This window comes from Sus scrofa, chromosome X, assembly GCF_054392235.1.
Source record: "Sus scrofa isolate SSC_HxYL_T2T_F1_AM1 chromosome X, Sscrofa_HxYL_maternal_Yorkshire_Landrace_v2.0, whole genome shotgun sequence".
Lineage (NCBI taxonomy): Eukaryota > Metazoa > Chordata > Mammalia > Artiodactyla > Suidae > Sus > Sus scrofa.
In genome coordinates, this window is record NC_139401.1 from 35,844,086 (window position 1) to 35,860,386 (window position 16,301).

The following is a 16,301-nucleotide window of genomic DNA, read 5'->3' on the forward strand; positions in this document are numbered from 1 at the left end:
TTTGCAGGAAAAACCAGTTCATCCTAAAGTATTAATTGAATATACTATGTATGTATAGGCATCTAAAGAGGATAATTTTAAAAATAAATTTTAGGACTTACTTTTCTAAGTTTGAGAGCTTGCAGTTACTTTAACCATAAGGGAAGAACTCACATAGATTTCTGTCCCTCTCTTGATTTTGCCGATAAACATGTCTGAACTAACACACACAACTGAGTAGCTGATTAATCTAAAAATCTAGACATGGCAGTGCTTATAGGATAAGTTTTAACTATTTCTGAATATGAATGACTCTTTACTGAGCTTAATGAAATGGCTATGGTTTAATATTTGTTCCCAGTGTGGATCCATGTGAAGAACTCAGCATTGTAAAAATCTAAATTTAGGCTCAACTTATCTGTGTGGATTTGAGATCCTAAGATTAATTTGGTTAGAGTATCACAACTGTATATATCATAAACTCATCATATGCAACCAGAGTCTCTCAGTAAGATTGTGGTACTGAATAACAGGATAAGAGAAACTGGTACTGAATAACAGGATAAGAGAAACAATAGTGAAACAAATGTGCAACAAATGTGAAAATCTGGCCTTCTCTTTGGTACAAACATGTTCTGAGATTTTCTTTCTTGTTTTTTAGTTGTTTCATTTTTATTTTCCAATAGTTGTCATTATTGATTCATTTGTACTGGATTGTGTGATTGATTGCATCTAAAGGTGAGAACAAAGGAAAATGAAAGTGAAAACGAAGGAAAAAGAGATAAAATCAGAGTGATTTTATTACCCCACTCTGAGCCTCTGGTCCTTGAAACCTGTGTCTATGGAAAAACTCTTGAGTCTTAACAAGTTCTCTTGATTCTTGAGCTCTGCTCAGTGTGCAAGCCAGATCTACTAGCTTTTACTTCCAGTTGTTTCAGCTTTCAGAAACATTGAAATTGGCTCTTTAATGGTTTTACTGTGTCTTCTTTCAAAGAGATTTTAGATAAAGATTGACTAAATATGTTACTTTTTTCTTTTTAATGCACATGTTCTCTGGGGTACTTTTTAATTCCCATCTTTGAACCCAGGTGGATAATTTAAGCAATGCTGTAGGATGATGGTTGGATACTAGTGTCCAAGAATGGTGGTGTGTGGTTTAACTTAGAAGAAGTTCCAGTATTCCAGGCCACTTGGCAAAACATAAAAACATGACCTTCTTGTTTTTGTAGTTTGGCTCATTCCCAGTGATTTAAAATAACCTAATTTCTGTCGTCTAGGATATATTTTACAAAATAGCCCCAAATAAGTAATTTACATAAAACAGCTGTTAATGTAATTGAACCCTGATACTTGATACCAGTCAGTCAGTTAGGTGTGATCAAGTTGGGACATCATACGTGAAAATACAGTGAACTTAAACTCAGAATCTCTAACAAAGAGTAATACAGTCATTGAAGATATATGCAGATAAAACTTGCCTTTATTCCACACTTACTACTGAGACAGCATTTTATGGATCCCCTGTCACCACCTATCCTTCTTTGAAACAATCTTAAAGCAAGTTTGCCTCTTTTTATTTGAGCTTAAGCTTGGAAACGTCTATGTAGTTTGAGAGGTGATATGCGAGAACATTGTTGGTTGGTTTTTATTTAATGACCTCTCCATTCACTGGTAACATTAGCAAAGTGTTTAGTGCTGAACAGAGCCTCAAGGGACTTTTATTCTAAATGAATACAAAGGGAACATTTTTGAACAGAGCTTTGCAGGCTTTTGAAGCCCAGCTAAGAACCATGGCCGCATTCATTCTCATTCACATAATTTTTGAGCCATTCCCATATCATGTGATAACGGAACATACACTGTACTAGTTGAGGGGCATAAATAATATGGCAATAAACTGTCCACACTTCTTTTTAATAGAACTTCAGTCTATGTCTCACCTTCATTGCCTTCCTGTGGTGTCTAAATTTCATTTGAAATTCTCCCTAAGATTTTAGAAACTTCATGCAGCATTTAGTACCCAGTTTGTTATCACAAATTGTTTTTTTTTAAATCTTGAGCAGAAATTCATGGTTTTTATTAAGATTTCTCTATCATATTTCTGTCAGTAAGCTTGGGTGCATTAATACTTCAATATTGGTCTTTTACCCTCTTTTTTCAGTAAAATGAAAAGGAATCTGGAAAAGAGAGATGTAACAGTGCATGTTAAATATTAACAGAAATTTTCCTATCTGCCAAAATTTTTATGTGTACTATATTAAGTGTTGTAAATAATTAGGACATATATGTAATGAATGTTTATCTTTAAACAGTTTAAAAACTGGGTATTCCACATCTCTGGAGTAGGACTATTTCCCCTGCCTCTAGAAGTACAAAGAGTAACTACATACCTTCGTCTTCAATCATCTCTTCCTATACCTTTCAAAAATCCCACTAAGGAAAATGTTTTAATCGATATCATCGTAACTGGTAAGTTGTTTTTCTTGTACTTTACATACATTATGTTTTAATTATTAATCAAAATTATTCTGTCCTAGAATCTAGGCATTTTAGAGGTAGTAGACACTTTAGAGACCCATTAGCTGGACAGCATTTTATAAAAAAGAAAACAAAAGGTGTAAGAGATGAAGCATCATGGCCAACGTCACAGCTTATAAATGATGAGCCAAAATTAGAAATTAGAAATCTGTGTGTCAGGTCCTTCTAATTTCATATGGAAAGCCAAATATGTAAATTAGTAAATTTGTACAGTTCTTATGGTAGTACTCAAATAGACCAATGCTTATTCCTGAAAGGTTTATGGAAATTCCAGTGTTCTAATTTTGTTTCCTGTCTCCCTTTTCTTTATAAATAGCTCATTTGGATTAAATTGTGGCTCTAGCCAAGTTTATTCCTTTTTTTTATGTCATATGGAAGATCCATGTTTTTTAATTCGAATGTGTGAAGTATTTGATCAGTTCGTGCTAAATGACCAAATAATGTGGGTCTGAAATAAAAATCAGCTCATGTTCAGTTTTTTAAGCATATTTTAAATCTATTAATATTGAACATTAATAATTTTAACTTCTCAGCTATTATTACTCCTTCTACTAAAACAACAACTACTACTACTACTGCAGTCCATTTTATAAAGTTCACTGTTAAGGTTTTTTATATAAATAACCAATTTACTCTCTAGAATGGTTATACTGTTGCAATTCCTACTGCCATCAGTATACCATTAGTATATTACAGACATGACTGCCCATTTTCTTGAACCTTGTAAGCCCTGAGTATCATCATTTTCCTTAATCTCCATCAATCTAAATGTGGGAAAATTTATCTTATCATCATTGCAAATTTACTATTTTTATTAATGCTGAAGCTGAACACTATCATTTTCCTGTTGTTCTCATCTTTCCTGATCACCTCTTCATGCTCTTGGTATGAAATAATTAAAAAAAATTAACATTATATCATCTAATAGAAAATTCCCTTATGAATTCTTTGGCTGTGATGAGGAGAGACATGCAGTGTTTAGTAAAAAATTCATTGCAGGCTCAACAGAGTCAGCATTTTAATATGCAGAAGACTTGGGTGTATATGTAAGCAGAAGGAAGAAGCCAGGGTTGAGCAAAAATTAAAGCTATAAAGGAGATGGGGTTTAACTGATGGGCCAGTGTTCTGGGAGGACTGCAATCAGAGTTGAGGTAAAAGAAACAGCCATGAACAGGAGGGGTATTTCTACATTTGGACAAATGGAGAGAAGCTAAAATGTGAATGTAGATACATTCATTGTAGGTAGTAGAAGGGGCTTTGGAATTAAGAGCAGTTAGGTTTTCATGTTCATCTGCTGAGAAAAGGAGATAGAGGAAGAGATTTGAAGAGTGGCGCAGTGGTTTGAAATAACTGCTGGAGAGAAAGAAAGATTGAGCTGACAAAATTCAAATAAAAAGGTATTATAATTGGCTGGGATTGGAAACTACAATTTTAGGTAGGCACCAGAAAATAAGTGTTTGTGAAATTTGTACCCAGGGGCTCAGAATTCCTGGAGTGGGACCACAGAAGCCTGATAAATGGAACTTTTCAGGGAATGGAAGTTTCAGGGCAGTTGCATAACTCTATAAAAGTATTAGATCAAGATTTTAACATTAAAATCAATTGCAAGATAATTTGTAGTTTCTTCATTTTCTTTAATTGGTCTAACTTTTTTTTTCTGTTATAGTAACAGGAGAAAACAGTAAGCTTGATAATTAAACATGTATTAGTCTTTTGCAGTGTAAAACAGTCTTTTTTAAAGTAAACTTACTCTGTCTTAGGTCAATGCTTCAACTCTCAGATTCTCTCCCTCCTTCTACCTTCAATCTGAGGAAACCGAGGACCAAGAAAGACACTCACTGACCTCTGATGTCTTGCTCTCTTCCACTTTCTCCATTACTTTGTGAAAAGATTCCTCCTTTCCTTTTCTTGGTGATGGAGTCATAACCTCCTCCTTCTCTCTTTTGTGGATTCTTTTTTTATCTAGCCACCATATACATGTTTCGTAATCATATTCCTTGGAGACCTGAATTATTGAAGGGCCCCAAAGAAAACATGACTGACAAGAGGAAAAGAAGTCTTTAGCATATATGACAGAAATACTTAAAAGTATTAAATTGGAGTTCCTGTTGTGGCACAGGGGAAACGAATCCGACTAGTAACCATGAGGTTGTGGGTTCAATCCCTGGCCTCACTCGGAAGGTTGAGGATCCAGTGTTGCTGTGAACTGTGGTGTAAGTCACAGATGTGACTTGGATCCTGCATTGCTCTGGCTGTGGTGTAGGCCAGTGGCTGTAGCTCTGATTTGACCCCTGGCCTGGGAACCTCCATATGCCACGGATGCAGCCTTGAAAAAAAAAAAAAAGAAAAGAAAAAAGAAAAAGAAAAAAGAAAATGCTGAATTAATATTTTCTCATTTAAATATTTGTAAATATCTCAAAACTTTTTCATGATAGGACTGTGCAATCCCTTGCTCTCTTCCAAAAGATGATGTAAAGGTTGCTGCAGATGCTATGGAATTTGCAGAGTCCTCTTAGGGAGGCTCACCCCAAGACTCATAATACAACACCAAGAGAGGGATTGGGTGCATGTGAGAGATCTCACAGTATTTCAGATGCTGCATTCCTCATCTTGCAGATAGATAGATGTACAGAAAGATAATTATAGATACATAAGATATATAGCAAAAGATATCCCTCAAAATTCATTATTTTTCCAAGAAGGCAACATTTTTAGAATTGTAAACTGCTTGTCACACGTTTATCTTACCCAGTTCTCTAGCATCTTTTCTTCTGCTGATATCTTGGCTATTCTCATTTTAATCACTTCTCTCAGAAATATTGCCCTTTGATATTCAAATAATCTTTTAATTATATTTAATTAAGTTCTGTTAATTAATTATATTTGTGTTGTCTCTACATTCTTTAAAGTGACCATTATGCAAGGCAATGTATCAAAAAGATTATATTTGGGGTTCTGTGGCACAGTGGGTTAAGGATCCGGCATTGTCACTGCAGTGTCTTGGGTCACTGCTGTGGTGCAGGCTCAGTCCCTGGCGTGGGAACTTCCACATGCTGCAAGCATGGCCAAAAATATATATATATATATATCATATTTGAGGCATCTTGAGGGCCCCAGTCATATCTTAATCTGTGCCAACATAAAAAAGTGAATGAGTTCCCGATGTGGCTCAGTGGTAACGAGCCCAACTAGTATCCATGAGGATACGGGTTTGATCTTTGACCTTGCTTAGTGGGCTATGGATCCCTTGTTGCTGTGAGCTGTGGTGTAGGTTACAGATGCAGCTTGGATCTGGCAATGCTGTGGCTGTGGCGTAGGGTGGCAGCTGTAGCTCCATTTCAACCCCTTAGCCTGGGAACTTCCATAGGACGCAGGTGCGACCCTAAAAAAAAAAAGTGAATGAGGAATTTCCGTCGTAGCTCAGTTGGTAAAGAACCTGGCTAGTATGCATGGAGATGCCAGAATCCTAGTAAAATAGGTAATGGACATCTTCCTTCTTGAATTTTTAATGATTTTTTTGGTACCTCAGTGTTTTGTTGCACTATTGTTGATGTACAACTAGTCTCCAGTACCTAGAACTTTTCATTATTTGTAATACTTTACTATACACATATGCCCCAATACATGTGACTATACAAATAATGCCCTTGTATCCATGTTGTTTCATGTTTAAAGTGTATAGTTAAGGTGCATTTATATAAGTAGTATTAATGGGAATAATGGTAAATATATATACAATTTTACTCTATATTACAAAAATTCCCTTCTTAGGGGTCCTAACACTTCTATTCCTTTCCAAGGCATCAGCTGCTATCTATAGAGTTCAATATATTTAAAATTATAAATGTTTTCACTGACAGAATTTTCTAAATATTTTTATTATGATTGATTTACAATGTTCTGTCAATTTCTACTGTACAGTAAAATGACCCATTCATACATATATAATATATACATATATAGTCTTCTTCTCACATTGTCCTCCATCATGTTCCATCACAAGTAATTAGATATATAGTTCCCTGTGCTATATATAGCAGGATCTCATTGCCCATCCACTTCAAATGCAACAGTTTTCATCTGTTAACCCCAGACTCCCAGTCCCTCCCACTCAGTCCTCCCCCTCCCCCCGGCAATGACAGAAATTTTTACCTTTTATAGATGGTAGAACTAAAAAAACATACTTGCCATATAACTTGTAAGTATATTTTAGGTAAGTGATTGTATAATTTATTAGTTTAAATTGTCAACATTGCAAAAATTGTTTATACATGTGTAACTGTTAACTACTCCAATGTGTTTTTAGATGGTAGGCTCAAATAGGCCCTCAGTACTATCTGTTATTTAAGCAGTTTCAATTAAAATTCCAAGAATTTATGAACTAATTTTATAATATTTTTAATATCATAGAGCAAATAATGTTGAATATTTTCTTTAAAAATACCATTTATATGTCATCATATACTTTGAAAAATGATCATCTGAGAAATTTCCCAGCTGAGACATTTCCCATTAGAAGAAAGTTTTGATTCTATTTCAATCTCCACTGATGTTTTTTCTCTTGACTATGACATTGAAGTGTAATATCTATTTGTATTTCTATTAGGTCGGGAAAAGCCCAAAAATCTCGTCATGGCTCAGTTCTGGAACAGCTTTCTCTGTGAGACTAATGCCTTCAAGATTAGTGGTCTGAGTCAAACAAAAGGTAAAATATTTCTGCCTGTTATTGTGTTATTCTGTGCTTTCATATTTCAGAGATAATGAAATATATGCATTGTTGCCCTAATTAATATTTAGTGAAACTTAAATATACAATTTAATAATTTTGACGCAAATTTTAGTGTTTGGTAGAAAAAACATGAATAGTATGACCTTTATATATATTTATTACATTGTCACTTTTTTCATTCCATAATGCATAAATACAACTTGCAAAATATTTCGTCTCTGAGATTTTGTGTGGTTGGGTGTCATACTACTTAGTATGTAAGTGTGCAAATCAAAGGTTTTAGAAAAGTAAAAATACCTAGTGTACTAAAGCTGCACATACTTATGAAAATTAATTGCATCTTTGCAAAGCTGATGATTCTCTGAAAATTTATTATAGAGTGACATCTAGTAGTCATCCCAGTTGCATATTAATGAATAGGAAAAAAATCTAAGGCATAAGAAATAATGAAGTTGCTTAAAAATCTTAAAGCTCAAAAAAATGTGAATTTGCATAAAATATTTTGTAGTTACAAAAAACTAATCATAATAGGGGAAGGCGTTCCCGTTGTGGCTCAGTGGTAAAGAACTGACTAGGATCCACGAGGACGCGGATTCAATCCCTGGCCTTGCTCAGTGCGTTAAGGATCTGGCGTCGCTGTGAGCTGTGGTGTAGATTTGACCCCTAGCCTGGGAACCTCCATATGCCATGGGTACAGCCCTGAAAAGACAAAAAAAAAAAAAAAAAAAAAAGTTATGGGAATCATGGAAATCATGGTTTCTCTTACCAAAGTCAACATTCTTATTGAATTACTTTATAAAATGTTCATCTTTCTTTACTATTTTTTAACTTCTATATTGAAATGACTTTGCTTGTTTTTTGTCTCTTTTTTTAATTCCTAACTTTTTATTCTGCAGCAAATGATTTTTAAAATATTTCCAAATTCAAAACTAAATAATCCAGTTAGTAATTATATATAATGTAATCTCTTGCAACAGAGACCAACATTAATGTGTTCTATTTTTAAATTTTCAAATTTGAAAAATAGAAAAATTGTAAATCTATTTTCTTTTTTTTTTTTTTTTTTTTTTTGGTCTTTTGTGTTTTCAGGGCCGCATCTGCGGCATGTGGAGGTTCCCAGGCTAGGGATCTAATCGGGGCTTCACCTGCCAGCCACAGCCACAGCCACAGCCACAGCAATGCCAGATCCGAGCCATGCCTGTGACCTACACCATAGCTCACAGCAATGCCAGATCCTTGACCCACTAAGTGAAGCCAGGGATCAAACCCGCAACATCATGGTTCCTAGTTGGATTCGTTTCCACTGCGCCACGACAGGAACTCACTATATCTTCTTAATTAAAATTACATTGTCCTTTGTATCTTTAAGTGGTTTTCAAATTCACTGCAGTCTTCTTCTGGATTTTTCAGTTAACAATGGACATTCTGCCTGTGCAGTGGATTGATAGTTCAAAATATATTCCCTGCTGCTCTGTTTAATAAAATCATCAAAGGGGTTTGTTTATTTTCTGGAAACTTCCTATTTTCTCTCATATTCTTACAAGGTGTAGTATTAGTATTAGAGATGTTCCTGATGATTTGAGAAACAGAAATGGAATCTTTGCTTCTTACACTGTTTTGGCATTTTTAGAGACTTTGGGATTCCCTGACCATATTGTGAAAATTGCCTCTGGGGTAATCTCACATACCATGTAAAGTATTTGTATCTTTCAAACTAAATCTTTCTACATCTACATGGAACATTTCCTTGGTGTATATTTAAGAACTGTAAAGAGTATCTTACTCCACAGTGTTTACCCAAGTGTTTAGAGTAGAATACTAACTTCAAAGCATGGAAATAGGTATAATGGGGAAAAACAAAAACAAGTTCTGTGGTTTTATGCTCAAAAATTTGGGAAGTACCAGCTTAAACAAAGGTTTCCTTATGAAAACTTTTCCTAGGATGCTTTTTTTTTTTTTTGGTTGTGTTTATTTCCACGTAGAGGGAATATCATGCTTTTTGAACATTTATTTGGCCAAGAAAAATACTTTTTTGTTTGTTTGTTTTTTAGGTCTGTACCCACAGCATATGGAAGTTCCCAGAATAGGGGATGGATCAGAACTGCAGCTGCCAGCCTACGCCACAGCCATAGCAATGCAGGATCCGAGCCGCGTCTGTGACCTGCAGCACAGCTCATGGCAACGCTGGATCCTTAACCCACTGAGCAAGGCCAGGGATTGAACCCACGTCCTCATGGATATTCATCAGGTTCGTTACCTCTGAGCCAGGATGGGAACTCCCAAGAAACATACTTTTGTAAATATTGCTCTCAGATGAACTGATTGAACAGAAAGTTTCTAAAATGGTATCCTCCAGTTTGCTGTATAATGTGACAGTGCATTCATTTCAATTCAGTTAAGTTATAGGCATTAAAGAGAGAGCACATGACAGCTGGTAAGACTAGTATATGTTCCTCAAATGTGAATGCTGCTGCTTCAGTCCAAAGTCAGCTAAGGTATGCGTCACCCCAGTTTCAACCTGACTTTACCAACATTTTGATCTATATGTGACAAAAGGACATGGCTAAAAATTGTTTCTACTAGCTTCTTTCTGAAATTTCCTTTGCAATTATGAAATCCCTTAATATAATTGGATGGGAGGGTGGATAGATGGATAGATAGATAGATTCCAAGCCTAGAACTTTAGCCATTTACACTATTTTTTAAAAAATTGGAAAAAGATATTTATTCCACTTTATTCCTCTAGATAAACAGTTTTTTCTAGACTTGTTCTTTAGAATAAGTCCCATACTAGGCTATAGATAGATAAATACTTTTTTCTCTCTTTTCTTTTAAGTAACCTCACTGTTCTTGTTGTTATCTTTCTCTCAAAACTGGTGACAGGAACTAGACAGGAGGAAAAAAAGGTCTTCCTGTCAGTGAGGAATCTTAACCTGCCAGGTTTTCACTTGGAAGCTCATTCTTGTCTACACATCTAATTAGGTCAAGTAACCAAAAATGAGACATGTGTGTAGGTGAATTGTGCTCTCAGAAGACATTCTTCTATAATGCTGGTACACGTATAAGGCTTACCGTGTTCTTTTTCTCTTTTACTAGTAAGTAATCAAATGTCACTGAAGCAAAATCAAGATGAAACTCTTGAGAAAAAAAATCTTAGCTGTTAACATTTTCCTGAGTCCTCTGACAGTGACAGTGTTTTAGAAAACAAGGTGGGGCAAGGGGTTAGCATTATTGTGTATCACAGTGTAGCACTAGGGAGTAAGGTACTATTTCACAAATCTATATACTTATAAAATCAGACCTGGGACTTAAGGAAGGGAGCCATGCTGCAGGGATGGGGCATTAGACTTGCTGTGTTCTGGTTGTGACTGTAATGTAGAAAAGCTGTGTTAGCTTGAGCTGATTTCTCTATTCTCTAGACACTGTTTTGGACATCGGACAAAATGGAAATCAGTGTTACCTAACAGGATATTTTTGAAGAACAAGTACACTTGTGTATGTGAAAAAATATATGCACACTAAAATTATACATAAGTAATATATATTAGTATTATTTGTTGTAGGTGAAAATAAGTAAACCCAAAAATGGTTTATTTTCTTGTTTTAAATGAAATAAGACCTAGCATACTATCAGTATATGCCAGGAAATATAGTTCTGAAAAATGAATAAAGATGTAAGTTATTTCTTTTCTGAAATCCATTTGTTTTCTAGGTGCAACAGTTACTAGGGAAGTGATTTTAATTTTCATCAACTACTTAGTGATGCAACAGTCCTTACCTTAGTTAATACCAGTTTTCTAGAAAAGGATATCTTAACAAAAGCATAGATGTATATTTCTGTATTTAAATCTATATTTTAAAAGTTTCCAAGTTTTCAGATATCTGTATTTATAACTATATTTACAAATAATTCAGCCTTGTTCTTCCTTTTTATATCCCTAACCCTTTATATACTCTACTCTTATTCAACATTTTAATTTAAAAATATCACCAAATTTCGGTTATTCATATACCAATGTGGCAAATTTTGGCGTTCCCTTGTATCACCTATATAATAATTTACCTAATAATATTTTAATAGAAAACACTGTCACTTGTCATGAGCGATAGCAGTGTACTCTGCTCTAGGAACTATCTTAAGCACTTTGCAAGTAATTCATTTAGAATTCACAACAACCCTATGAGATATCAATATGTTATGTTAAAGATGACTATACCGTTATGTGTAGGAGTTACATCCAAGATCACACCCACAGTATGTGCTGGAGCTTGGCTTTAAATGTAGGGCTTAGGCTCTTACCCAACTCCGCAATACTATTATAAATAGAAGACAGCTGTAAAATGTCAATCAGTAAATAATTAGATAAAAAATTTTAAGTATCCAAGTTTCACTCAGAAGTACCTTAAATGTCACTGTTGCAAACAAAGTTTTTCTGGGAAGCATTGTCTGGGAAGGAGGTTGGAATTCAGGAAGTGTGTTAGGGAGAAGTTTATCAGGATCAACAGCACTGGAGGAAGAAGAGGATGAAGTAAGACTGAACAGAGGAAGGTGGGGACAAAGGTGTCAGTTCACATGCTGGCAAGCACCAAATCTAGGATAGCTCTTCAGAGTTGCCCTAGTGTGGGTTGAGGAGACCAGGATTTTCTCTCTCATTATCTTACCCCCTCCCCTCCCATCGCCCGTCCCCATCTCCACCCTCACCCCTTCAGCCTATCATGAAATGTAGTCTAATCTTGGAAAGGAGTTTAAACCTTCGTCATTGACTCTCTTCAGCTGAAGGCAGTTCTCCCAGAAAGCTGATATCCACATCCTAGATACTGGCACTCATCTTGATAGCTTGGGGCATAAAGTCATGAAGATATAGCCCTCTTTTTACCAGAAGCATTGTTTTCACTTTTCCTAATACTCATTTCAATAATTTTAAATATGATATCATTTCAGAATCCAGGTTCATTTTATTCATTATGTATACCTAGTTGTCCTAGCATCCTTTATAGAAAAAGCCATCCTTTCCTTCACTAAATTACAGTAACATTTTTCTCCTAAATCCATTGGCAGTGTGTGAATGAGTCTGTTCCTCATCTCTGCTCATTTGCAGTTGTCTGTTCATATATCCTTGCCCCAATACCATATATCCATATCCATATATCCATATATGTAGTAACATAAATCCTTCAAATTTTTCCTCTTCTTCAAGATTTTCTTAGTTATTCTAGATCCTTTGCACTTTCATAATACTTTCCGAATCAGCCAGTTAATTTACAAACACACAAAGGCACATAGATAAACACAAATACCCCTGGGAGGACTTTTATTTGAATTGTATTGAAACTATTCACTGATTTGGGGGTAACTGGCATCTTAGAATTACTGAGTTATTGACTATCAATCCAAGAACATGGTATTTCTCTCCATCTAATTTATCCAAATGTCTGTTTAATTCTCCAAGATTTATTTAAAAGCTAGTCTTTCCCCAACTGATATGATATGCCAATATTAACAGAACAGTGCCATATGTACTTGGATTCTTTCTGGGTTATTGCTACTATTCCACTTATCTGTCTTTTAGAGCCAAAACTATACTGTTTTAATTATAGAAGTCTTATAATGTGCTTTTAATATAGGTTGATGATAGCTCTCTCATACTACATTCCTTATTAAAGTTTTATTGGCTATTCTTTCCTGTTTATTTATCTGTGTGAACCTTATAATAAACTTGACTCTGTCCAGGGAAAACCTGATAGAATATTTACTGGGATGATTATAAATTTATAATTTATGACATTAAATTGTAACATGTAGGAAGAAATGACATTTCTGTGATCTTGAATCTTTGTATCAATGTAATTTTATGTGTTTTCACTAGTTCATCAGCTTTGTATCTTCAAAAACATTTAAATTGTATTTTTAAAACATTTTATGTGTTCTAACGGACAAATCATGCTTAGAACCACTTTAGATCACCTTTTAAAAATACCAATAGTATTAACAATGTATGTCATTGTTTTGTGATATTAGAGCAACAGAAAATATAGTTTTTTTGTCACATCATACAAGATATCTTTATGATTATTTATTATTAATATTTTATTACAGATTTAAGTGTAATACCTCTCAAATTTTTATTGCTTCCTAGATAGTAAAAAGTCTTTACTTAAAATAACTCTTTACTCAAGAGTAGAGAACCTTTAATCAGTTTAATTAGAAAGAGTAATATAAAGTACTCGTATGTAATGACTGTTATATCACTTTAGTATTCTAGATATTCCATGATACATTGGCAAAAGGATTCCCACACTATTCAAAATATTTTACATAATGTAAATAATTCCTGTAAGGGCTAATTAAATTTTATCTCACATTTCAAAGAAAAGATTTAGAGCCTTAATTTAGATATTTGTCTTCAGAATAGTCACAATGTTAAGGAATCCTACTTCTGGTTAGATAAAGATTCCTGGCAGCAAAGGACATAGGGAAGATTCATTTAACAATGTTGGTCCATTTATATTTTTCTTTAAAACATCAGGCCTTTGTTTTTCCACATAATTTTCTATATATAATTAAAACTAATGATATATAATTTTGGTTGGTGTCATTTTCATGTGACTTTTAAAGTTTTATATATTCTACTTTAGCTTTATTTAAATATAGATAGACAGGTAGACAGATATTAGGATGTTAGGTAGCATCCCCTTTCTTCTTAAAAAATTACTGCCTCTGTTGTCAACATAAGCAACTCAGTTGGCCAATGTCCGAAGTCTGTTGGATTCCAGGAAGCAGACCTTACAGATCTAACATTGCTGTTTACATTTGACGTTTTGTAAATTGTGTTTTTATAACTTTTTCCAATTTTAAATGATTCTGACATCTGCCATTAATTTGTAAAACTTTCAAATCATCAATTAAAAAACTCTTTATTGAATTACAATTTATTTACAATAATGTGTTAGTTTCAGGTACACAGCATAGTGATTCAGTTATACATATATATTTTTTCAGATTATTTTTCATTATAGGTTTTTATAAAATATTGAGTATAGTTACCTGTGTTATACAGTAAATCTTTGTGGCTTATTTATTTTATGTATAAATAGATAAGTTTGTATCTGTTAATCTCATGCTCCTGATTTATCCTTCCCCTCCTCCCTTTCTCCTTTGGTAATCATAAACTTGTTTTCTATGTTTGTATGTTTCTGTTTTGTATATAGATTGATCTGTATTATTTTTAGATTCCACATAGAAGTGCTATCATATAATAATTGTTTTTCTCTGTCAAACTAACTTCACTAAGTATGACATTCTCTAGGTCCATCCATGTTGCTGCAAATGTCAATATTTCTTTTTTATGGCTGAGTAGTTTTTAGCATATAGGTCTTTCACCTCCTTCTATACGCTTATTCTTACACTTGCTGTTTTTTTGTGTGTGTTTTTGTTGTTGTTGTTGGATTTAAAATAGGATTGATTTTTACTTTCTCTTTCTGATAGGTCATTGTTAGTGTAAAGAAATTCAACAGATTTCTGCAACCTTGCTGAATTAATGTATTAACTCTAGTAGTTTTTGTGTGGATACTTTAAGGTTCTCTACATAGAATATCATGTCATCTGGAAATAGTGACAGTTTTTCCTCTTCCCTTCCCATTTGGATACCTTTTATTTCTTTTTCTTGTCTGATTTCTATAGCTTGGACTTCCAGTATTATGTTGAATAGAAGTAGTGAAAGTGGGCATCCTTGCCTTGTTACTTATTTTAGCAGGATGACTTTCAGCTTTTCTCCATTGAGTTTTATGTTGGTTGTGGGTTTGTCATATATGGCTTTTATAATGTTGAGATATATCCCCTCTATACCTACTTTGATAAGAGTTTTTATCAAGAATGGTGTTGAATTTTGTCAAATGTTTTTTCTTCATCTATTCGAAATGATCATGTGGTTTTTGTCTTTTCTTTCATTAACATAGTTGATTTCATATGTAAAACTGTCCTTGCAAGCCCAGAATGAATCCACCTTGTTCATAGTGTATGATCCTTTTCATGTGTTGTTGGATTTAATTTGCTAATGTTTTGTTGAGAATTTTTACATCTATATTCATCAAAGATGTTGGCCTGTAATTATCTTTATTTTAGTTTCTTTTTCTGGTTTTGGTACCAGGGTGATGGTGCCTTCATAGAATAAATTTGGGACTGTTCCCTCCTCTTCAATTTAAAAGAATTTTTATTTTGGAGTTCCCGTCGTGGCTCAGTGGTTAACGAATCTGACTAGGAACTGTGAAGTTGCAGGTTCGATCCCTGGCCTTGCTCAGTGGGTTGGGGATCCAGCATTGCCGTGAGCTGTGGTGTAGGTTGCAGACGTGGCTCGGATCCTGCGTTGCTGTGGCTCTGGTTAGGCCGGCAGCTATAGCTCCGACTCAACCCCTAGCCTGGGAACCTCCATGTGCCGTGGGAGCGGCCCAAGAAATGGTAAAAAGACAAAAAAAAAAAGAGAGTTTTTATTTGTCCCAGAGAGATATTTCTTTCAGTCTTTTATTTGTTTGTTGTGTTTGATTGACAAATATTTTCCATAAATTTTACAATTTTATGATTAAATAATCCTGTCTTATATATTCCCTGAGTCACCTGTCTTGGTTAGAAAGGTTTTTCCTTCAAACATTGTGAAAATAGACTACTGAATTTTTTTCCAAAATGTGTAGAGTTAAAAAAAATTTTTTTTTCTTCTTTTTATAACTACACCCAGAGCACATAGAAGTTCCCAGGCTAGGGGTTGTATTGGAGCTGCAGTTCCTGGCCTACACCACAGCCATGGCAGCACCAGATCCTAGCCACATCTGCAACCTACATCGCAGCTTGTAGCAGTGCCAGATCCTTAACCTGATGAATGAGGTCAGGAGTTGAACCCACATCCTCAAGGATACTAGTCTGGTTCTTAACCCACTGAGCCACAACGGGAACTCCAAAAAAAAAAATTTGAATAGGTATTTCATCTAGGAGTTCCCTGGTGGTCCAGCAGTTAAGGATTAGGCATTGTCACTGCTCTGGCTCAGGGTCTATCCATGACCTGGG

The 16,301-nt window shown here is 34.6% G+C and overlaps 1 protein-coding gene across 1 annotated transcript in view; it reads left to right on the forward strand.

Moving 5' to 3' along the window:
* Positions 1 to 16,301, forward strand: part of CFAP47 (cilia and flagella associated protein 47) — a 560,199-nt gene that overhangs the window by 455,551 nt on the left and 88,347 nt on the right. Inside the window, exons 65-66 of the mRNA XM_021080094.2 lie at positions 2,292 to 2,448; positions 7,124 to 7,222. Coding sequence (XP_020935753.2) covers positions 2,292 to 2,448; positions 7,124 to 7,222 — 256 coding nt within the window. The remainder of the gene's footprint in view (positions 1 to 2,291; positions 2,449 to 7,123; positions 7,223 to 16,301) is intronic.